Source organism: Dendropsophus ebraccatus, chromosome 1, assembly GCF_027789765.1.
Source record: "Dendropsophus ebraccatus isolate aDenEbr1 chromosome 1, aDenEbr1.pat, whole genome shotgun sequence".
NCBI classification, from domain to species: Eukaryota; Metazoa; Chordata; class Amphibia; order Anura; family Hylidae; genus Dendropsophus; species Dendropsophus ebraccatus.
The window spans coordinates 167,622,726-167,647,217 of record NC_091454.1 but is presented as its reverse complement, the minus strand read 5'-3'; the positions used below and the strand labels follow the sequence as shown (position 1 = coordinate 167,647,217).

Sequence of the window (24,492 nt, the reverse complement as noted above, 5' to 3'; positions counted from 1 at the left end):
GGGGTCTTTATCGCACATTGACATATTTACCATGTATACACTGTCCTGTCTCAAGAAATTAGTGCAACAGTGAACTACAGAAACGTGTACATACACATTTCTGTTATTCATGGAAACAACTACTTGTGAACACAATTCTTTTTCTATAGGAGTCTAGTGGGGGAAGGGGCTCTAGTGCTGTGGTTCTCAAAAACAGACAGAAAAGGCTGCCATACCCTGCCATCCATATAATGAATGGAAAGATAAAGTAAGGAGGTGTTTTTTTTGTGAAGAATCTCTGAACACAGGGCATGAGATATTGGTACAGCATTTACTTGTAAGGCTGGGTTCACACTGCGTTTTTAGCATACATTTAACGGATCCGTTTTTTTAACGGACAAAAAAAAATAGTGTCAGCAATGTTTTTGTGTCCGTCAAAAAAAGAAAACGATCCGTTTTGATCCGTTTTTTTTTTTTATAATGGAAGGAATCCGTTTTTGCAATCCGTTTTACATCAGTTTTTTTCAAAAAACGGATGAAAAAAACGGAATGCAAAAACGCGGTGTGAACCCAGCCTAATGCGCATGGACTTATAAGGACCTAGAAATTAATATACAGAATGCAGACAATTTTTAAAGAGTATTATCCGGCATTTCACCCCACAATATCTTTTGGACCGTAAATTATACATGTTAAGTAAAAAAGAAAACCATGACTTGATAGGGCAGCAATGAGCTTTATTAAGCTGGTAACAATATGCTGTTTATAAGCATCAACATTCACAATATGATAGAGCTGTTTTACATACAGCCTTCATGTTCCGCTGCAGTAGTATGGTGGGATCAGCAGTATGGTAGGATCACAATGCACTGTGGTGGGATCACAATGCATTAATAGGTACCATTCACTAATGCATTTTTATTAAGGGTACAAACCCACTTGACGTATTTGCTGCGTGAATCAGTCTTAAAAATAAGCAGGCAAAACGCAGGTTGGCTTTATACGATTGTTCTGCGTTAAAATACGCAATTGCGTATTTTTGAAGCGTGAAGCTTGTTGTTAGCAAAGCATCAGTTGTTAACAACCTGTGTGAAAAACGCATGTAGCTTCACGCTTCATAAATACGCAATTGCGTATTTTAACGCAGAACAATTGTATAAAGCCAACCTGCGTTTTGCCTGCTTATTTTTAAGACTGATTCACGCAGCAAATACGTCAAGTGGGTTTGTACCCTAATGGTGCGTACAGATACTGTAGGCCACATTTCTTGCTGTAGAAGAGAGAGCTTTGGATTAATGCTTAAACTGAGCCACTGGTGCAGGGATACGGATGTCCTGTCCCCTTTCTAGTCTCTTCTCGCAGTCAATAAGATAGTTCACGCCATCAATGACCAGCTGCACCAGTTCCACCTGCAGGGATTACATACAGATTAGATAATGCCTCCAAACAGTAAGAAGGTTGGAGAGATACTTTTGGCACACAAATCAGCTTTCCTAACAAAGCTTATTGTGACCTGAAGGTGACACTGCAAGTATATGCACGATTACAGGCCTTACATTTCAGGCTGTTTGTGGTAAAGATCATTCAACCCATTTTGTAGCAGTAGGATTCTTAGTTATACGATTAGTAGAAGACTTATAGGATATTACGTCAGTAGATTTTCATCCTAAACATGTCAATGATCGAGCGATCACATGCACAGTCAATAAATACTATACCTCAGATTTTCCCAAGCGGTCCAGGTTTGAGATGTCGAATGTACTACCAACCGCTGCCGTATCCACTCCTCCTGTACCTCTTTTTTGTAGGCGTAGATTCTCTAGGATCTTAGGGAAGCGTGAATCCTATAGAGGATAAAACATAGTGTTGTCCAAAATGTACAATATACACACTGAATATTAAGATCGTAGGATACTAACACCCCACTGATCAGCTGTTTTTGCCTATATAGAGCAAGCATACACTGTATAATGGTTATGTTGGGTAAATGAGCTGTAGTAATCCAACAAAGCCACTACAGAAAGTATGGCGCCATCTGCCTCTGGCTGTTTCCTGCATGTGCTGGCACCACAACTCAGGCAAGCAGCTGATTGGCAGGGTTCCAAGTGTCGTAGTCCCATCGATTGATATTAATCTGATCTGACTACCACCAATCCATCATCACAAAATCTTCTAAAAAAGTGCATGAAACATGAAATGAACGTACCTTGCTCAGTCGAGGTAGGTTAACGTGCACTCCAGCACGCAGGCCTGTGCCCAGGTTAGATGGACAAGTAAGGACATATCCCAGCCTTTCATTCCACATGAATTCCCAGCCTCTCTCCTGAATTAATCTCTCGACCTACAAAAAGAAAATTTATAACAATTTGGAACATAACAGAGGTTTCAAGATGTCTGACGTATGTATAAAACATTGCCTGAAAAAAAATCTTGTATGGAGCAAACAGTATCTACGAGTCCTTCTATTGCGCCACTAGAAGTACCTTGATAGGGTGTCAAATTAAATGGTAGCATCACAAGCGAGAGTGTAACACTCACAAGTCTACACGTGTGAGGCTTACAAACCACATATAATAATTGTTCAAATATGGTAAGAACAGAAAAACAATGGAACCAAAAACAGAATCAGTCTCAAATCAGGTGCACTAGGACTACGGATAAGACACAAACATAGATAAACATCTAAGGGAAGAACATTATGGGGGGCAGGAGGCCCCATATTTAGCATCCCAAATCACATTACATTTTTTCCAGGGAGTTACTACTCAGGAAGGTGAGGTATTCCATCTGCCACAGCTCCACTATCTTTTGAACTAGGGACACTAATGTGGGGCCCAGGGACTCTTCCATGCTGTAAGGATGTGTAGCAGTAACCTAGCTGTTGGTTTACAGAGCTGTTTTGGTGGAACATTAATCATATATGTGTAAATATTCAACGGTACAATAACTCAAAGAACTGATAAAATAAGATCACAAACTTCTGTCCAGTATTTTGTTAGACTGGGGCATTCCGACTGGGGCATTCCCAGAGTGTGCGCAATAGGGTACCCCTAGCCTGGGAGCATCTCCAACACAAGGGGGACATCTGTGGGAAGAGACAATGTAGCAGGTCTGAAGTATGGTGCCAGTGCAATAGTATCTTATATTGATTCTTTTTATAGCTGATACAAGCTGATGACTTTGCTGTCTGGCACCATATTATCTGCCATAGTGTATAGGGGATGTCTTTGCCCACATACGCCTCCTACTTCGACACGTACCCATGTTTTGAGGAAGGGCAGTCAGGAAGATGGGAAAGACAGTAATTTATTGCAGTTCTGAGGCCTCTTGTAGATACTTTCTGTTTGCACAGCCATTCAAAAGATGTGGGTTTAGAGAAGGGTGTCATACCGCACATGCGTACTGCACCATGGCATATACAGTCATAGAACTGGGTAGCCTGAGAAGGTATTTTCTGGAAGGGTAGTATAGTGCGCTTAATAGGGTCCACAATGTCTGTATAATGGAATAGTTTGGCCTGCAGCCAAGGAGCAATAGCCCAGACTGTCAGACTGTCAGAGATGGAGCAATTATATATATATATATAAGAAGGAAGACAAGTAGGTAGACTGTAGCAAAGCCTTACTTTTTGCAGTGTCCCACATCTCTCTAGTAAGCCTCATGGGTCCTAAAAGGTTCCCATTAGGCATGTCTTGGGAGGGGAGCCAAATCAGAGTATTTGGGTAGATAAAGCGCCAGCCAAAGATTCTTGATTTCAGTCCGCTTTGTAAGTGCCTGTAAGGAAGTCCACAAAGGAATTCTGCAAAGATGGACTGTGAGATACCAGGAATTCCCAATCCACCTTGGGATGTCTTGGTTAACATAACCAAGCAAGGATTTAGCGGCGCCTACCCCCCAAACAAACTTCATTAAATCTTACTGTAAAGATTTGAAAAATGTTTTAGGGATAAGGACCTGTAGGGTCTCCAACAAATAAAGAAACTTAGGGGTATGGCCATGTTGATGGCTGCCACTTGCCCCAGGAGTGATAAAGGCAAGTTGGCCCATTTGGAGAGAAAGACTAAGAAGTGGGGGGAAAATATTCTTAAAGATAGAGGCACATGACGGTGTAATATTTGTCCCCGAATGACAAATCGACCCTTCCTTCGATTTATAAGGTAAAGCAGATTCCAGCGTGTCTGTCAGGTGACAGGGATGTTTAATAGGTAATGCTTATTCCATAACTATTTAGAAGATGGTGCAAGTAAGGGAGGAAGGTCTGAGGGTTATGCACAGTCCGAAGAACGTTGTCTGCAAACAAACATAACCTAAATTTGTGCCAAGATCGCTTGCACATCTGTGTGCAGTCTAAACTGGGCTGCTAGAGGTTCAATGCACAAAAAAAAAAAAGGAAGAGGGAGAGGGGGAACCCCTGGCAAGTCCCATTATGTATTTGTATTCGAGGGTATATTGCACATGGCAAACATACCTCTGCCGATGGGAAAGAGTACAAAGACAAAATTGACTCCACCAAAGGTCTGGACATGCCAAAGACCATCCTAGCCTGTCAAATGCCTTCTCAGGGTCTAAGATGATAAGGAGTCCAAGAGATTTTATTAGATTGAGGACATCAATCAGGTCAATCGTTTACCCTGTAATGTCTCCCGCCTGCCTGTGCACAACAAACCCCATCTGATCTTAGTTTATAAGACTTGGCAGGAGTGCCCCCAATCTGTTGGCTAACAACTTAGTAAAAATCACTAAGTCCGAGTTCAGTAGGTCGAAAAGTCTGTAACAGGCACGGTCAGAAGGGTCCCTATTAAGTTGGGCAACTACTGTAATATAAGAGTCTAACATCCTGGTTGATATGAAAGAATTAAACAATGTCAATAGATTTTGGGCTAAAAGGTCAGTAAATGTTTTGTAGTATGAATATGGCAGTCCATGAGGCCCAGATGATTTGCTATTAGGTAGTTCCTTAATCATGTCTACCAATTCCTCTAAGGAAAATGGTGCATTAAGAAGGGTTAGATCCTCCTCCCGAAGCAAGGGCAACTGACAAAAGTCCAAATAATCTTTCAAACGGGATCACTGGGGTGCTAAGAGGGTGAGGAATAAAACTGTGCATAATATTCAGCAAATAATTAGGCTATGCACTGGGTTGTAGGATAGGCCTCCACCCACTTCTTTTTTTTTTTTTTTTATAGCAAATGACGTGGAATCAACCGCAGTATCCCATATATTAAATATAACTTGGTAAGTCCAACATTTTCCTTACCTCTTTAAGACCTTTACAGAAACGCTCAAACACCCTTTTCATGTTCCCGCCTTTCTCCATAGAGATGACCCTGGTGTGATCTTCTTCATTTATCCAGACAAGGAAGGTCTTTTCATTGTTGTGCCTTTAAATACAGATTGAAATGCATATTATCAATGTAGGCCAAATCCAGAGGCACTACCTACCCTCTTGAAGCAATACCCTGGAAAAAAGTACAATTTGAGCACCATTTGGCAGCACACAGGATCCCTGCAAAATTGCAGTGCAGAGTAAAAAGGGACTCTGCATGCCGCCGTATAGCACCCACACACAGTCCTGTAATGTACATGAGAAGCACAGGACCATTTATTAAAGGATTTGTGCAAGTTTTTTGCAAATAAACAGTGACAAAGATGGCGTATGTCATAATTACATGATAATTTATAACTTTTCTAATCTCTTGCCACTTTTAGCACCTGCCTAAGCACCTCTAAGTCACACCTCTGGGGGTGACGTATTAAGACCGATATTTCATAAGTGTAAACCAGGTGTAAATAGCTTAATGATGCTAATTCAACTCTTAAGTGTGTTGACTGGCTCGGCGGGCTTTCAGACCATGACTGCTATCCTTCTGCTGAACATAAGCACTGTGCTTGGCAGGGGGTGGACAGAAGGCAGCAGCTTATACTACAGCACAATAAGGACAGTATTATGCAGCTGGAGCGAAATTCTCTTTGAGACACTGAAACAAAAGAGGATCTGTTATAAATATATGAGCTTCTCATAAAATAATTGTGTATACGGCAGCATCTCACCAGATTCCACGTGCATCAGGCCAGTCACGTGCCATTCCTGCAGCTGTCAGTAGTGGCGAAACAGGCTTGTCAAAGAGGAAGTGATCCTAGAGAATGAAAATAGGTTGGTTTTATTCCCTACAAAACTAGTAAACTTGCTGTGAAGCAACAAAGCTCCATTGTGTAAAATCAATATGTTACAAGAACCAGATGAAAGCGAAAAGGCTTCTTACGACTTCTTAAAAATAGTGCTGGGTTGTTATTAATCTTAAGGTAGCCTAAATAAATCCTTAAGTAAATTTAACATAGCACATTTTATCAGGCTATGTTCATACTGTATCTACATTGCGGATGGATTCCAGTTGCTCAAAGAAGACTATAATGAAACTTGATGGACTCTTACAGTGGTATCCATCATATAGAGTTATGCATTGTAGTCTTCTAGTATAAACTGTAATCTATGGTAGATGCAAAAGTGAACAGAGCCTTATTAAAGATCTAACAAATGGGAGCTTTCAGAGTGCTGGCAGCTCCATGTGCAACTCAGTTCCCTCTATACCCTCCATGTAGACTCATAGTTCAGAAATGTGCCCTCTTACATCTATTAACTGCTGCTGTTCTTGGTCCGTCATGTCACTCAGTCTGTAGTAGCGTCCAGTCAGGTCTCCAGAAAGACCACTGAGGGCATCGGCTACCACTCTCTCAACTTCTCTCCTCTCTGCTCGGGTACATGCTGGAGGTAGGCTAAGACCTCTGATACTTCTTCCAGTCCGAACCCGTGATGAGAGGACATAACGTTCATCAAAATGACCAGCCTTAATCTGCCATGAGTGAAAAAAGACATATGGCGTCAGTAAACGGCAAGCAGGGGTTAATTGCAGTAAAAATCATATATCTGAAGCTGGCATGGTGTGCGCCTCTCAATATATCCACGTGGGTGAAAATACTTTACTTATGACCGGTTGATGGATACATACCAGTCTTGATTGGTTACCCACTGTTATTAAATAGGAACATTGGGGGAGATTTATTAAACTGATGTAAAGTAGAATTGTCTTAGTTGCCCCTAGCAACCAATCAGATTCCACCTTTCATTCCTCACAAATTCTTTGAAAAGTGGAATCTGATTGGTTGCTAGGGGCAACTAAGACAAATCTACTTTACACCAGTTTGATAAATCTCCCCCAGTGTTCAGAAATCTTTCCATTTACTGAAGGCAAGCACATATCTTGAAATGTTAAGAGTCGAAATGAAAATCCATATAAAAAAAATGCAAGTAGAACTTTTCGTTTACATTTTATTTACAGTTTTACATAAAACTGAAAAATCTCATTAACACATATGTGAATTTTCTAGTCACACATCATGAATGGATTCACTGTTCTCATATTTAACATTCCTCTAACAATACCTTGCTGGCATCTAAGTCTGTAGGGTGTTTCATGGCTCTTGGATCATATCCGTTGTGTCTCTCCTTTATAACCGGATCAAAAATATCTGCAAATACCTAAAAAAAAAATCAGAAAACAACAAAACAGTATTACAGGCTGTCGGTCTATCTTTTATCACTAAATATATGTCAAAGTGTTTGTTTTTACATGTTTTTTATTTTTTGCAATAGATAAAAGGAGTCAGGCTTTTCTTTTTTTTTTTTGCTTTTAAATAGGTGGATCTGCCGGATCCCGCATTGCTGCCCTACAGACAGGGCTGGAGTTTTGGGTGATCAACACTTTTTTGTCTAGGCTGGACATAAATAAAATCTCGCTCAGCCAATCACTGGCGTCAATGGATCACCACCGTAACCAGTGATTGGCTAAATGGGCATTTCCTGCTATATATACTTGTTTTTCTATGTAGAGTGGTGAATATCGGTGACGCTAGATCGCTAAAAAGTTAACCAGGAAATCATTGCGCGGCTACCAGAGTATTAAGTCTCATATATAATGGGTAGGGAATGTGATGTCGCACACACTGAGAGAGTGACTGTGGGTGAAGGGCTGAGCAGAAGCAAAACCGCTGCACTTGTTAATTGTCCCAGCAGCAGCATTTTTAGAGAGAGGAGAACAAGACATAGGGTACTATTACACCAAGCAATTTTCCGACGACTAACGATTAACGATAAACTATCTTAAACGACCGCTAAGGCAAACGTCCTGAAATCGTTCACCAAAGAACACTAAACGATGATCGTTATTTATGATCGTTTTTGCGGTCGTTTAGTCGTCGCTATTGCGTACGTTTCAGCTGTGAATTCTTATTCCATCGAACGATGTGCGAACGATGAGCAAACGATCAAACGATAAAAATAGGTCCAGATCCTATTAAACGATCAACGATTTCTCGTTGGTCGTTTAATCGTTGCCTGCTATTACACAAAATGATTATCGTTCAAATCCGAACGATTTAACGATTTTTCGAACGATAATCGTTCCGTGTAATACCACCCATAAAAAGGGTCTAAATGCAATGCTGGTGGTGGTAAACATGTGAACAGGGTTGTTAGACCAACCAGGTGTATGCCTGGGATGGGTGGTGAATATTTCTAGCAGGAATACACCTTTATGTAGGCACACATAATAAAGTGAGTGCAAATCATATATCATTGCCAAGATATACATAGAGAAGAGGTGGTCGCATAGCTGAAATTGAAAAGTGGACCTCAGCCCTGTACTTGTCTATGCTACCATATATCCCATTCCACCATGGAGAGCAGGGCCTGCTGCTTGTGTGCCCCCTTTGAATGATATCAAGAAGAAATGGTAAGCAGGATTCATGTGTTGGCTTCTTTGTTTTGGCAGAAGGGGAGACTTGTACTTGGGGGGGATGGGTGATCGTGGAGCGGGGTCCACATCATGGTCACATAAGAGGTTTTTCCTATTAGATTACATTAAACTGATTAGCTGTGCTGCACATATGGGGTGTCCATTACTCTCTACAGTAATAATGAACTAGACTGCTACAGTTAATCATGTTATCAGGATCCAACACAGTCACAGAAAGACTGCTATTTATATTACTTCTGTCCTTTACAAAGCAAAACGGTGTCGATGTTGCCATGGATATATCCCAAGAATAAGAAAATTGTTGCCTTCAGCAGAATCTTTGTTACTAAAAATTGCCATACACCGTCAGTAGCTGTGTTCAACCAACACCATTATACTCATATATGTCTGGTTTAGTCAACAGCTATTCCTCCCAATTCCCTATACATACAGTATGCATGTTTGGTTAACAGCTATTTCTTCCATCCCATTCCTCAATACACATGCATGATTGCTTTGGCCATGCATGCATGCACTTTCAATAGGAAGTGAGGAAAAGCCGCTGCCAGACATCACTGGCAGTAGCTTATCTCCTGAGAGAACAAAGGATAAGCATGTAGAAATTCAACATACTGATAATATTTTCCCCCTTTTGGGGGAAAGATAGTTCCCATAAGATGGTTGGCCAGTCCTGCCAAAATTAGCAGGCTTAGCCCACTTTGCTCTGGTTAATATGGTTACCTTTGTATAAACCATCCCTGTGTTTTCACTCTACAGTATATTAGTTGTGAGATCTCAGTAATACATTTCCTGGCATACATACCGAGTTTATAAAGAATAGATCAGCCAATTGTATATTACACTTAGACTGCCTTCACCATTCTCTCTTACCTCGTAGCATTCTTCATCGCCTGCTACCATGCCCACAGTTTTAATGAAGGGATGTCCAGGGTTATCTACACCAGTCTGAATACATTCATCAAGGGTGAAGCCATTAGGAGTAGACTTGTTGCAGAGCTTGGCATAGATGGAAGGAGTCAGGCTACTTGCCATACAGTTATTGTGCTTCCGGAGATCTGGGTACTCTGCACTATAACAAAAAGACACAAAAATACAGAATAAACAAAGTATCAAAGCAGTCATCATAACCTGATAACATGGTGCTGGCAACCAAGACATATTACTACACACAAACTTATTTCCCCATCATTGGCCACGTTATCTATATATGATATCCTAGCATCCATGACCTCAGTTATTCTGCTATAAAGAAACCCACCTGGGATTTCTAGCTATGAATGACTATAGAGAGCTGGGCACCGATAGATTAGCACAGAAGATTGAAGGAAATGTTGCTAGACACCTGACATACCTGCTACTGCCCTGTATTGTTGTATCTAGGACACTGACATAAAAGAGTTTCCACCTAAAATATCTATCTAAAGGATATGCAATAAATGTTTGGTGGTGGCACATCCATCTAGGCAATTACCCATCAGGTACATTCGCTTTACGTTTAACACATCAATAGAACAGCGCCGGTGCCCCGTCCGGTGTACGGTGCCGTTCTATTAGAATCAATGGAGCTGCTTCACAGAGGGGTTGGGGTTTCCGCCAATTGGGGGCGGGCCGGCCTGCCTCCAGTGCTTCATCCCCAGCAAAAAATTTTGAGATAGATTGTCAGGATTCTAACTCCAATATAATTGTATGTGGAGATCTAAATTCTGTTGAATCCATATAGTTTGTATAGAGTTCAGGCAGGGACATTGTAGACATCTGTACATATGTAAATAAACTTGTATCTCTATATCTGTATGTTTATCACTTATTTTTGTAATAAATTCTTCAGCACATGATGAAGAAGGGTTATACAGTTTCCTCTTTTCCTTGATATTTGTTAATTCAATGTGATACTGTAAACCAATATTGACCTCTAGATATCAGACGCAGTTTGATCAATTCTGAGTATTTTTCAAGTCCTTCAGTGTTTACAGTTTATAGATACAAATGCAATTACGATTATTTACGGTTTATATATGAACACAATTAACAGACCAGCCGTTCCGTGACCCGGCCGTGTCACGCAGCGGCCGGTCTCTGAAAAGATCTTTCGGCTCGCAGAGTTCTCACCACAGCACACTATGAAGCTTGTGGCCGGAGCCGCTCGCTCTATAGTGTGCACTGACAGCGCTTCAGCAAAAAACTGACATGTCAGCTCCGGACGGGACCCCATAGACAGCAAGCCAACATATTTTTCCATATTAACTACGGCCGTTGTTGCAATCGGCAACAACGGCCATAGAAATACGTTGTGTAAATATGTTGTGTTACCATACACATAAAGAACATACTATAAAAATTGTCCATACATCTAAATCTTTATATCGTCTTAACTACTCTCCCCTCATCGTGAAAACTATTTCAGAACTTGAACAGTGAATGACTCTCCTTCTATCATTTATGGGAAGAGTTAATATGATAAAACTGATGTCATTCTCTAAACTAATCTTTTTGTTGCAGACCATTCCCCTGTTATTGCAGATGTTATTGTTGATGTTAAAATATTGCAATCTGCCTCTACCAAAAGTGTCTGTGCATAGCCTATGACAACTTATGCTTATGCAAACATCAAGGTGGTGTAGAGCTTCCCAACATATGATTATAGAATTTGGCATCCCTATGGAGACATGTACGGGATTGGTGTTATGATAATGCCTATTTTTTTAATCTCGCACTTGAAAGGAACCTAGTTGCCCCTTGGGACGTTAAGCAAACCAAGATGGGTCTCTTACCCCATGAGGTTAAACACTTTACAGTTAAGGATACCATAGCTACATGGAAGGCAGTTAGAAAACTGCTTAAACTTCTGTAATGTTTATCTAAAGATCTACCCTTGGTCAGAGTTAGAACTGAGGTATATTATTCCCCGTCACCAATTCCATCAGTATTGGCAGGTGATCAGCTTTCGTAACTCCTTTCTTTGTAATTTTGCAGACCTTTCGACATTTTTATGGAAGACAGGATTAAAATGGAATATCTTTCTAGCATTTATTAGGGTCTCGAAGAGAAAAACCCTAAAGAATTTAGCCAATGGTGTATTTGACCATTGGGCGCCGGTTTTGAAAACTGAAGATACATCTTCAAAGATATTAGCTGGAATGCGCACAGTAAGAAACACAATCATTACTGAAGATTGGCGAGAATCCCATATCAAACTGACTCACAAGGCCGTTTATGTCATCAACTTTCCTATAAAGAAGCTCCAGCGAACTATATTCGCCAGTACCTAAGGCAGATTTAATACATGGTTTATGGTCTTGTCCTAATACCCAAAAGGTATGGGATACAATGGAAGTGACCATTGATAAGTCACCACTGACCTGTTTGTTTCACTATTTGCCTAAGAGGTTATCCAGTCGAATCAGGCAACAAAACGCGGCAAAGGGTAGAGATGAGCGAACTGCTGATTTTAACAAAGCATAGCGCTTTCCTTGATCAGTGCTCTGCTCATCAAGCCCGCAGCCCGCAGCCAATCCTGGGAAACTGGTAGATGTTTCCCAGGATTGGATCTAGCTTTTACCGTCATACTGCAAGGAGTGGCAAGGAGAGGAGCAGCGCTGAAAGGCTGCGGGTTTGATGAGTGGAGCACTGATCTCACTTTAAGGGTGCCTTTATACACAACTCCCAGTGGTCAGCCAATCATTGCGCTGCTTCAGGGCAGTACACTGATTGGCTGACTGCCAGGAGACCCCCAAAGCATGCAGAAGTGTAGAGCAGGTATAGTACGCTCTGGGGCTGCAGGGGTTATTGGCGCTGAATTTAAAATACTTGCAGCGGAATGACAATCCCATTGAAATGCATGGGCAAGTATCCAAAGCAGATTTCGTTGTGAAATTGCAGCACGAAATCTGCTGCGGATACGTTGTGTGTGAAGGTTCTTAGGTTCCTTTGTTAGCCCTAGACCTTTTTTTTAAGAAGGTATATGTACCCCTGTCTTTTTTTGATTAAGGGTATAAACCCACACACCGTATACGCAGCAAAAACGCAGCAAATACGCAGCAGATGTGATGGTAAAGATTTGATGCTGTGTTCAGTTATTTAGATCTAATCTGCTGCGTATTTGTTGCGTATTTGCTGCGTATCGCAGTAGTAACTACGCTGCATATACGGTGTGTGGGTTTGTACCCTACAGCCTTTTAGTTCAATAACCTAGACTGCCTATATAGACTTTATATACAATAAACATATATGATACAGAGGATTAGACTACCCCGGAGACTACTGTATTACAGGAAAGCAGAATCCTCCTTTCCTAATCTTCTTATTAGTACCATGTGCACACTGACCTCATTCTTACACTAGAAGGTTGTAGGAACAGTTCCAATGATACAAGACACTAAAGTGCTGAAAAAAACTTTTCCTAAGTTTCAACCCTTTAAATAACAGGAACAGATTTTAAAATGTTCTTCATCTTTTGATTTGTGATGTTGTAATAACCCATCTAGCCCTACTGCACTGCACCAATCGATACCAGGATACAGGAGGAATGATCCTGAGGTTTTATTGTCATATTAAGTGGTGAATATTGATCAGCAGGAAATTTACACCTGCCATCACACAGCGGAAGCGTCGCCCTGAGGAGGAGCCACTGCAGACGGGGGATGGAGTATTAAGCGATTAACCTTTTGTTAGAAGAGGTCTGATATATTACCCAGCACCACACAACAGCAATAGTTCTGGCTTATAGCGAAGCTACCTCTAATTGGTTTTAGAAGGTGAAGCCTCTTTTACACAGGCCGATTATCGGTAAGGAGCGTTGCTAGAAACGTCCTGTGTAAAAGTGTCAGTGATCTGCCAAGAAGAGGGAAGATGCCTGATCCTTGGCTGATTGTGTCTTTTGTACCGCGCTAAAATATATCGCTATGGGCCGCACATCTCCCTTTGTAAACAGGTAATGAGCGGCCTACAATAATAAATTTAACGAATGATGTAGGGATTCTTTGTGTGGCTCAGCAGCAGGAATTATCGCCCCTTCTGAAGACATTGTAAACGAGAAGCTATTTCGCTGATCGGTGCTCGTTTGTGTCCTTGCATGGTCCCATATTGGGCTGTGTAAAAGAGCCGCAAGGTCTGATAACAGCAAAGAACCACACAACTGATTGAGCCTTCAGAACGCTCTGGTTTACTGGTGCTCGCTTACTGGTGCGCTAGTTACAGCCCTTATGGGTTATAAACATTTACAATGCTGTCAGTCAGTTTATTAGAACACAAGAAAAGCTACTTTTACAGGGGCCAATTATCGGAAAGGAGCATTGCTATAAGCGCCCCTATGGTCGATAACCGGCCCATGTAAAAGTGTCAATGATCAGCTGAGGAAAACATCTCCTCTCCAGCTGATCGCATCTTTTGTGCAGGCGGTAAAATTCATGTCATGTGCGGCCGATAGCAGTATAATTAAAAGGAACGATACAGTGATCATTTGTGCGGCCTAGGCGATCAATTATTCTCCTGCCTTCTAAAGGCATTGCCGACAAATGCTGATCTTGCTGATTGGCGCTCATCTGTGTCCTAAAAGGCAAACAGTGACAGCAAAGATGTAGCTACAGGGGTTGCAGCGGGAGAATTCACACCTGCTCTGTGGTGCCTGAATGGACCTATAGGCCCTCATCACACATTCGATGATACCAGTATTGTAAATGGCACATGGTTAATAGGGGCCTTTTTACAAACCTTGCACTGGGGCCCAGGAACTACTTCATGTCACTTCAAGGATCAGGCATGTTGGATTATAGCATGCTGAATCCCTTGTTCCCTAGGAGATAAATGCTGCCATAGCTTATCCCCCTTTCCCTATGGCAGTAAACATGTACAGTTGGCTGATCCATGAAAGAAGGTTTACCGGGAACAGTTACCTCATGTGTAAGGCAAGAAAACATGGTGGATATCAGTATCAATGGCTTGTTTTGGAATATTGGATGTAATGAAGCGTTCATTGTCACAGCATTCATGTTATGATTTCCTTCTCACCAGCCATCAATCTGGGGTAATGTGTTGTGAGCACTGATACCTTCTGCTACTTACAGGCTCTTAGGAGGCCTCAAAACATCATCATGTGGCAGAAAACAGGCTAAGGTGGTAAACTCCATGCCTGTCTTTATATGAGTACAGCTATAGTCACAATGACAATTTCAGGCAACAAACATATCAGGAGCAATGTAGTAGGATGGTAATAAGTATACAGTATATATATATATATATATATATATATATATATATATATATATATATATATATATTATCAGTAGCAATGTAGTAGAATGGTAAAAAGTATACTATATATATATATATATATATATATATATATATATATATATATATATTTATTTATATGCTTTTCAACTGGAAATAAGTGCATCCAAAACACAGTATTCTGCAAATCCATAGGAAATAACATTCACATGTAACATTTTTCTGTATGCTGCAACTTTCATTGGAAAATACACAAATGCTCAGTAATATGTCTAGCCTAGGATGCATTATATTGCTAAGCAAACTGTATTGATTTCCTTTGCAGTGACCCTGAGCTGCAGCATTGTGCATAACACAGGAGATGGCTAGTACCTATCTGCAGAGGCATCAGACTGCGAGGACGGCCGCATATAATTAAGTAAGCATTTCCCTGGGGCTACTACTAGCAATACTGCATTAGTCATATGTCACCACTGTCCAAAGGAATGTATTGATAGGCCGACACAGGCATAAAATATACATTGGGAAAGCATCTAAGTGATGCTGTGGATGAATGTGCTTTTATTATAATCTTATACACAAGAGGGCCTGTTATTATAAGGATTAGAAACTAAAGGTATGCCTTACTGACAATATCCTGTGCTAACGGTTTGGGTGAAATTCTGTTTTTTAGAGATTTTTTTTTAGAATTTTGCTCATGAATTCATTAGATGCTTGGATTCCCTTCCCCCATTGTGTATCAATAAAACCCCATCCCCCTCCATCCTGGCTTGCTAGAGCGATCAGGGGGGCCTCTATCATAGTGACAACTAATTAATCTCAATGCACCTTTTACATACTGGAATCTATATTATTAAAGAATAACTATATACATAAACAAATCGTAAAATGTACCAATTTTTTTCTAATTTTAAGCCAAAATTATATTTAAATCGCATGCATTCTTGAGATATATATATATATATATATATATATATATGAGATAAATAAACATTTTTTAAGGTACTACACTGGAGAAGAACCTTGCATTTACCTTGGAGGGTAGAGTCTCCTTTTCTTATCTGTATCAGCGCTGATGACATCCCTGCTGATGAGGTAGCCAGCGGCTAGTGACCCAGCACCTGCCATTGCCAGAAGTCCAGCAGATTTCCTGGATAACAGGACTCTTGAGAAGGTGCTGGCCATTTTTACAATCCTGGAGCTCTACGAAAGTGATGGAAGAAGGGAACCAGTCGATCTGCAGAGACACCAAGGGCAAGAGATGGAGAGTATGTGAGAGATGAGAGAGACGAGAGCAGTGGCTGTGGGGGTGGACGTGATATGAATAGAAACTACTCAACAAAACCGGAGAGATTACAGCAAGACGCAGTGAGAGCAGACCTGCCTTAGATTCTTAACAGCCCACTATAAATCTGGCCTGCCCCTCCGCTCTCTCACAGTATAATGCAATGAGATTCCACAATGTGGTGGGACATTTAAAACATGAACCAGCAGTATACAAGGAGAATGCTGCAGTATCACTATATATTTTGTATCACAATGAATTATTAAATGCATTACAGTAATGGTGAAGGAAGCTTCAGTTTGTTATTTGCATCGATAAGCTGGCTAAACGTGGGGTTTCAGATGTTTATATTAAAGACAAAATTGTTAGTATGATAGAAAGTCAGTCTTATGTCTGTAGTGCATATGTGAAGGCAGACGTTAAAGGAAACAGATTGGACAGGTTGACATCATTAGGAAATAAAATGTGTAAGGAACACTTCACAACTAGTGACACTAGTGAACTAAACACGCAAGCTTGGCCAATCCAACTGTGCACATTCATAGAGGAATCTGATACATAGACATCAGATTCCCACAACAGACTACAACAGAACCCTACTATAGTGTCTAATAGGGGGGCACAATCTGCTGCCATGCTGTGCCGCCCCCAACCATCAGGGCTGACACATGCTGGTTCCATAATCCCATATTGAAAACCTCTTACTGGGTTAAAATATAATCTTTAATCATGTTTTCAGGCTATTTAAAGGTTTAGGCAATAATTGCAAAAAAAAAAAAAGCTTCCTCCAGTAAAGTTCCTTTCAATCTGGAACTGAGCTGCTTTGCATAATCTTTTCCCATGAAGCATTGCGTGGCCTGTAAGACTCCCTACTAGAGATGAGTGAATTTACAGTAATAACAAAGCGAATCGCTCAATTATCTCTGAAATCCACTCATCAGCCGGCTGCCTTATAACTCACTGCCAATCTGTGATGCTCCTCCACGACTACTGGGAAAAGCTGGATCCAGTCCTGGGAAACTTCTAGTTTCCCAGGACTAGATTCACCCCCGGGCAGAAGCAACACGGAGCGGCAGTGAGTTAAAAGGCAGAAAGGCAGCAGGATGATAAGCAGATTGCAGAGATATCAAATCTCATATATTTCCATATATATATATATATATATATATATATATATATATATATATATATAGTGGTACCTTGGTTTAAAAGTAACTTGGATTGAAAGCACTCTGCAAGAACAGTTATTCAAAATTGTAACTTGGTTTAATAGCATTGCTTTGGTTTAAGAGCTCCCTGTACTGGGTCGGAGGGGGAGTGATGTAGGGGCATGGTCTGCATAGCAGGGTCTACAGCCCTGTACTCTGACCCAGGAAGTCTCCATCACCTTCCAAATCATAGCAGATCCTTTGTGTTTCACATCCTCTCCATTCCTGCTATAAGTGCCTGCACTTACACTCAGCTATCCACACTGCTGTATAGAAAAGATTCTGTCTCTGTCCTCCTGCACAGCTCTGTGATTCTCACTTCCTGATTGGTCCATGCTGAACACACACCCCTTTCCTATTTCTGTCATGTGACCACACAGACCTCTGACAGCAGCCCTGCTTCTCTATTCTAGCCTGTTATACTACGCTTCTGCATTATGGGGATCGGCAGTTCCATCCTGTATCTAGGAACTGCTGCTGTTTTTATATCCTCACTATACATTATAAACCACATTCTGTTTAGCTATACTCCACAGTAACTTATAATATGACATATCCAGCTTTCTAAATGTTTGTTTATTCAAATTAACTTTGGTTTAAGATTAATTTGGATTACAAGCACGGTCCTGGAACCAATTATGCTCGTATATAATTATATATATGTGTGTGTGTCCATTAATCTTGTGTCCAATATGGTCAAACCAAAACAAGCCTGATGAGATCCAGACGAAAAAAAGCCTGTCAACTTTCTTTCAGAAACAAGAATTGTAATACCTGTCTGAACAGCACCACTTTTGTCCTTTAACAAGAATTGTAATACCTGTCTCAACCTGGGGGGGGTGGGGTGGTGGTGGTGCTGTTTTTACAAGAAAGTAGCTGTTCTTTTTCTAATCCTGGATGACCTCTTTAAATGGAAAACTGAAGATTTTAATTTATTTAAATAACTATTGACCCATTACCAATATTATCAATATAAATGTCTAGACTGAAATTCTAATTTCCGAATGACATTGGCTAAAACTTGTGAAGTCTGCTTTTATGGCATACACCAAGCATTCTGAAGCATTTCCCTCATCATCAATGTCCTGGCAGTTTGCAGCAGCTGCCTGCCAAGCTTTTTGTAGTCAGTGATTCTCAGACAGCGTGTGTGTGTGTGTGTGGGGGGGTTATATGTGAATGCACAGTCTACAGGGGTCAGCTAGGATCACAACCTTTTGATTTTTTTTAACTACTGAATGCACTATTTTATCTGAAAGAAGCAGTATGTTTTATTTCTAGAATGAATTAATTATATAGAGATCACATTCCCTGGTATGACATTAGAAATAAAGTAACGTTAAGGTGTTTATCAATTTGATTAAACCAAAAATCAGTAAAAAGGAGGCACTTTAATAAATGATTGTATGAAAGTACTGTATGTATGTCTTCCTGAACAATTAGGTGCCAATAAGATACCCATACAACAAGCACCGGGCAGAGATCCCTGCTATCCCTTTCAGTCTGTTGACCTACTTGGCAATAACCATAATATACTGGTTGGCTGCTTTATGTAATTCTGTAAATTTATTATCATTAATATCATAGCCAAGTATACACTGTTGAAGCGCCTTTCAAAGTGTTCCTTTACTAAAGCTAATGTGCCTCAATACAGCTAACTAGGAGGATTGTTACAGTGCATCAATATCATACAACAAGATAATTATATGTATGAATCATCAGTTATCATTAGAAAAGCTGATCATTTTCCAGATTTTGCTGATAATAGCCATGTGTAAATGAACCTTTTATCTAGTTGGAGATTCGGTGAATTAACTTTCGCTCTCACTTGATGAAACAACCACCATAGACTGGGCCATTGACTGCACTGATATGCTTACCCCTGTACATATTTAGATAAGTAGGGAGATACTGTACAGTACAGCAGGAGGGCTAAACATTTTCAGGAGCTAACCTGTGTCATGCTTGTGATCTACTAGAAGGCCTGGGATAGGCACATGTAACTGAAGCACCAAGTATCCAAAAACGACTCACTACTCATGTCCTGTGACTTTTTGCCCTTTTCGGGTGAATATTCAGATGGGCCCGGTCTCAGTGACACAATGATGCTGATCCCAGCTGGGCAAACATTTACTATGGGCTCCAGCAGCCCATAATAATTGAGTGCCGATAACATAGATCATTGCAGTACATATGTACTGCATTGATCTATATGAGCAATCAATGCATTGTTCATAAAAGTCCCTCAAAGGACTACAAAGTACTGTAAAAAAAAAAATTCCATTAATAAAAAAGAAAGTATAGATCATGATGCAAAATTACATCTCAAATAGCCCCATAGACCCAAAAATATAAGCTTTATAAGAATGATAATAGAGCAATTTTAAACACATTTAGCTTTTTTTTTTTTTTTTTTGAAAGGTTTTAATTTTTTAAAAGCAATTAAATAAAATAAGTTATAAAAGTCTTGCCTGAGCTCTTTCCCTGTGTTTAGTAATATTCTTTACAGCAAGCCTCATGGACATAGACAACAAAGGACAGGACCTGCTCCATTGACATAAGTGGGGAAACATTACTTAGCATACTCTGTGACGTTTAAAAGGGTCATTCTTTAAAGGGGAACTATCAGCAGGTTCATGCATATTGATTCAGAGCAAATTAGCAACTCAGCTCATTAAATCCACTAGGGGTATTCCTTGGCCCCAGTGGGGCCAAGTGGGGGTACACCTGCATAATCGGGCCGGTCTTTGACGTGCATGGACAGGATAGCAGCTCATCTCTCTATAGAGATGCTCCCCCATCTCGCTATAGAAGCTCCTTCTGCACCTGTACATCAAAGACTGCCCTGGTTATGCATATATAAATATGCATAATAGGCGTCATCAAAAGAGGCGACACGCAGGCTGAACGGGGTGCTCTGTGGGGTTAAGGGTACAAATGCACCTCTTTTACACCCTGCCTCGCCGACTCAATAGAAAATGGCACCAGTGGTTTGGGGTGGGTGGTGTCCAGTACAGATTCGCTTTAAGGAGGGGGAGGCTGAGCTGAGAGTTTTATTTATTGAAATCTCTATCTACTGGTGTCAACTTTCACTGTAATGCTGTACAGATAATTTTGCAGAAGCCTTAGCCTTATGGCCACAAACATAACAGAAGTGGTGAGAAAAAAAAAGCAAAATGTCAGGATTATTTTATAATATAAAAAGTAGCATAAAAAATAAAAAAGTTTATCATACCAACTTGATTTAAAAATATAGGCCATTTTTTCACTCTATTTATCTATATTAAAAAAAAAACTGAAATCATGCAGTATTCATTTTAGCCACTAGGCTGAACACTAAGCTGAATCTTCCTGTTCTTTTATTTCCCAGCAGTGTTTTTCTTATCAATATAAAAAGAAGTACAGTAAAGGTGACACCAGTATGTACATAACACAGAGGAGCACACAATAGCTGCTGCTCGCATCTCAGCACCCCCCTCCTGTAGAATGACCTCATGAAGTCTGGACTTGGGTGGCAGAAAAAAAAAATACAGTCGTTTTCTAAAAGACATGAAGGCATACAGTATGTGTATGTCCCTGGTAGAAGCACTGACTACATACAGTGCTTGTCATTAGGAGATGTGACCTGTATTTTCTATCAATCATTAACATGGCACACCCTTATCACCCGGTATCACACGTAGACTTCTTTGGAAAAATATCATTGTGGTTTGTTTGAGCCAAAGCCAGAAGTGGATCTGGTAGGAAGCATACATTCTTCCATATTATTACATATTTTGCTAGAATCCACTCCTGGCTTTGACTAAAAAAAAAAAAAAAATGACTGGAAGAAGTGCCACAAAATGCTGTATGCAAAACCCTCCTTGGGCCGGTTTCATACAAGCGTATGTCGTGGTCTGTAATACCGAGCTAATGGTAATCTATGTCACATAGCTGTATATAATATAAGGATCTGTATCATGCACATACACCCATAGGTGCATTATTTCATCATGTAACTTTCTTTTTGAAGAGTGTGTGTGTGTGTGTGTTTGGGGGGGGGGGGGTAACATTTTTTAGGTTATTGGTATTTCTCTCCTCCGATGCACCATGCTCTATGTGCGGCAGTGTGAAGATATTTATACGGATAATATGTCTCTCCCAATATCATTATAGATCCTACGTGCTTCTCTACTATTATCTTTACAGAACGTACGTGCTGCACCTGACTGCTCAGAGTAGTTTCTTGTGCCAGTGCCACACCTACCCAAACACTAGCACTGCCAAAATGGGCGTTTCTAAACATGTCACGTCACCCACATGTGGGTGTTATATAAAGATGAACGAGCAGGATTTAATAGATTTTAAGTAGTATTTCTTGGAAACACACGACACATATCTCCGTGGTGCTTGTCTCTGACATTGAAGGGTATGTCCAGAGACTTTATAAAGACATTGCCCCCTGGAGACCAGGCATGTGTGTGTTATATGTCTGATGCAGTGCTTTACATATACTGAGCTCTTTATACATAAAATAATAAGTAAACGTTACATGTGAAACGGTGATGAAATATGCGATTTCTTATATGGCAAGCTCTATCCCTGCAGATTTCACCACTTACTAGTGATACATCACTAGTGCACCCACATTAATCATTCACCCCAACAATGAATGGAAGCATTAGTGGTAAAGGTCCTTGTAGATCAAGAGCAAAAGGGAGAAAAAACAGGCAGAGGGCGGCGCCTCGTGTGATACCGCAAATGTTGGTGGTAGTGAGAAAAGGGAAGTTGCAAGGCTCACCTTGTTGCCCCTTGGGCTTAGTGCGTATCACCCTGAAGTTAGGGTAGGTAGGTAGAAAGGTGATCCAAACGTAGGTCCAGGCGAGGATCCTTCTGATACGATGTCAGGCTGCATAAGCTAGTTGGGGGTACATGAACGGGATGCTCCCAAAAAGAGGGGCCCGTGTGGACAAGAAGCAAACGTAAAAACAGGAGATGGCTTGGAACAGCCGTACCCGAGTGATAACCAGCGCTGCCCAAAAAAGTATTCAGGAGTAGAATGAGAGTAAAACATGTAAACATTTATTGAATAATGCACATATTACGCGTTTCAAGAGTACTAGGCTCTCTTCATCAGATTAAGTGCACTTAATCTGATGAAGAGAGCCTAGTACTCTTGAAACGCGTAATATGTGCATTATTCAATAAATGTTTACATGTTTTACTCTCATTCTACTCCTGAATACTTTTTTGGGCAGCGCTGGTTATCACTCGGGTACGGCTGTTCCAAGCCATCTCCTGTTTTTACGTTTGCTCCTTGTAGATCAAGGTATCTAAACTTTACTGTACAAATGAATTCTTTATGAAGATAAATTGTTTCACAGCGCTCATTCTTTATCAGTGTGGAAAGGTTATTAGAAAGTCACCATACAATCGATGTATACTCAATATGACAGAAAACATTGCAAGGATGACAAAAGAATAAGCATACATTGGATATTTACCAGTCATATTGCAGTATAAAAAAAACACAACGGTTTTATAGATGAGAAAGGTAGTTATCCAGTGCTGCTCTCCTACCTGGTGGCTGCACTCTGGGTCTGGATGGTGACTCTCCTTTATTTGCAGTACTGACTGGAACAGTCTACATACCAGGAAGTGCCTTATAAACCTTTCCATAGTAAACTGCAGGAGAACTGAAACGCCTCCCATGACTTACATTGTCAGGTCTTATCACCTATATTGCCAACCAAGCTTTGACCCTTGGACCTTCTAATATTAACACATAGAATTGTGAGATCCCTTGTACTATATTAGGAATAACCATCAGTACACTGGTCCAAGATTCCTCCAAGCTTCACATGGATGAATACCTTTGATTCAGTAATGAACAAGTCACATCAATTCAGCGTACTTATATGAAACTTAAAGAGGACCTGTCACCCCCCGACAGGCTCCCGACCCCCAGCTAGATCCCCTTAAGGGCTCGTTCCCACTGAGGAAGGTAGCGGAATTCCGCGACGGAATTGTCCGCCGCGGAATGCCGTTAGCCTCCCGCTCATAATGGGAGTCTATGGGAGGCGCGCGCTCCTGCCCTGTCCGCGCTGAAGAATGAACATGTTCATTCTTCAGCGCGGACAGGGCAGGAGCGCGCGCCTCCCATAGACTCCCATTATGAGCGGGAGGCTAACGGCATTCCGCGGCGGACAATTCCGTCGCGGAATTCCACTACCTTTCCTTAGTGGGAACGAGCCCTTATACAGAACACCAACTGGCCGAGTCCTGCTCCCAGAGCCGTTCCCGGGACGGAGATATCCCGGTCAGAAGCGCGCGCGCTGTGGGGAGAGGTCCGGCGTCCATAGAGAATGAATGGAGCAGTGCTTCTGACCGTGATATCTCCGACCCGGGACCGGCTCCGGGAGCGGGACTCGGCCAGAGGAGTCTTCTTTAAAGTGTACCTGTCATTAGAAAAAACTTTTGACATGTCATGGAGATGTGTCAAAAGGGAGAAGTCTGTGGTCAGTGTGTTCTTTCCTGGCTCTATGTGTACCGCCCCCAGAGCTCGGATCCGGCCCAGGCCAGCCTGCCCCTTCTAATGCCAAGGGTGGGTGAGATTGGTGCTCTAGGGGAGGTAGTCCTGCCCCCAGTGCTCCAAACTGCTCGATTAACCTGAGGATATAAAAATCAACTACACAGAAACGGTGCAGAAGATGAAGGTTAAAAAAATTTACTTTATCCTCAGCACCCTGTGCACAAAAGGGACATATGAGCAGGCTAGATTCATCAAGCCTGCTGATATTTTCCTTTTAAACTAATATTCTATTTGAAACATTTCCAAGGAGATACAAATTGTAAAGTACATAAATTACAGGGATCCCAAAAGAAAAGTTTCCAGTGCGGACCACACTTTTTGTCAAGGCCGAAGGAAGCTATAATGAAGGGTGTGGTCAGCATCGGAAACACGCTGCCTTCTGGGATCCCTCAGTGATATATGTACCTTAAT

At 41.1% G+C, this 24,492-nt stretch overlaps 1 protein-coding gene across 2 annotated transcripts; it reads right to left on the bottom strand.

Moving 5' to 3' along the window:
* Positions 1-1,173: 1,173 nt before the first annotated feature.
* On the bottom strand, positions 1,174-23,178 carry CKMT1A (creatine kinase, mitochondrial 1A). 2 transcript variants are annotated; one of them, XM_069984034.1, is made up of 10 exons: positions 23,070-23,178; positions 16,054-16,257; positions 9,663-9,861; positions 7,421-7,516; positions 6,609-6,830; positions 6,031-6,116; positions 5,237-5,360; positions 2,186-2,320; positions 1,698-1,823; positions 1,174-1,388 (listed from the first exon to the last, which is right to left on the bottom strand). In XM_069984034.1, exons 2-10 carry the CDS (start codon positions 16,203-16,205, stop codon positions 1,272-1,274), a joined length of 1,257 nt encoding a protein of 418 aa, XP_069840135.1. In that variant the 5' UTR covers positions 16,206-16,257; positions 23,070-23,178; the 3' UTR covers positions 1,174-1,271. The 2 variants fall into 2 exon arrangements, with proteins under 2 accessions (XP_069840135.1, XP_069840143.1); XM_069984042.1 differs by having other exon boundaries at positions 22,994-23,086.
* Positions 23,179-24,492: the final 1,314 nt, after the last annotated feature.

Coding starts and splice junctions, on each gene's coding strand:
- CKMT1A (XM_069984034.1), bottom strand. CDS start 16,205: ATGGCCAGCACCTTCTCAAGAGTCCTGTTATCCAGGAAATCTGCTGGA. Junction 7,517..9,662: donor GCGATGAAGAATGCTACGAG/GTAAGAGAGAAT, acceptor TTTTTTTTTTAG/GTATTTGCAGATATTTTTGA. Junction 5,361..6,030: donor CCTGATGCACGTGGAATCTG/GTGAGATGCTGC, acceptor CTGTATTTAAAG/GCACAACAATGAAAAGACCT.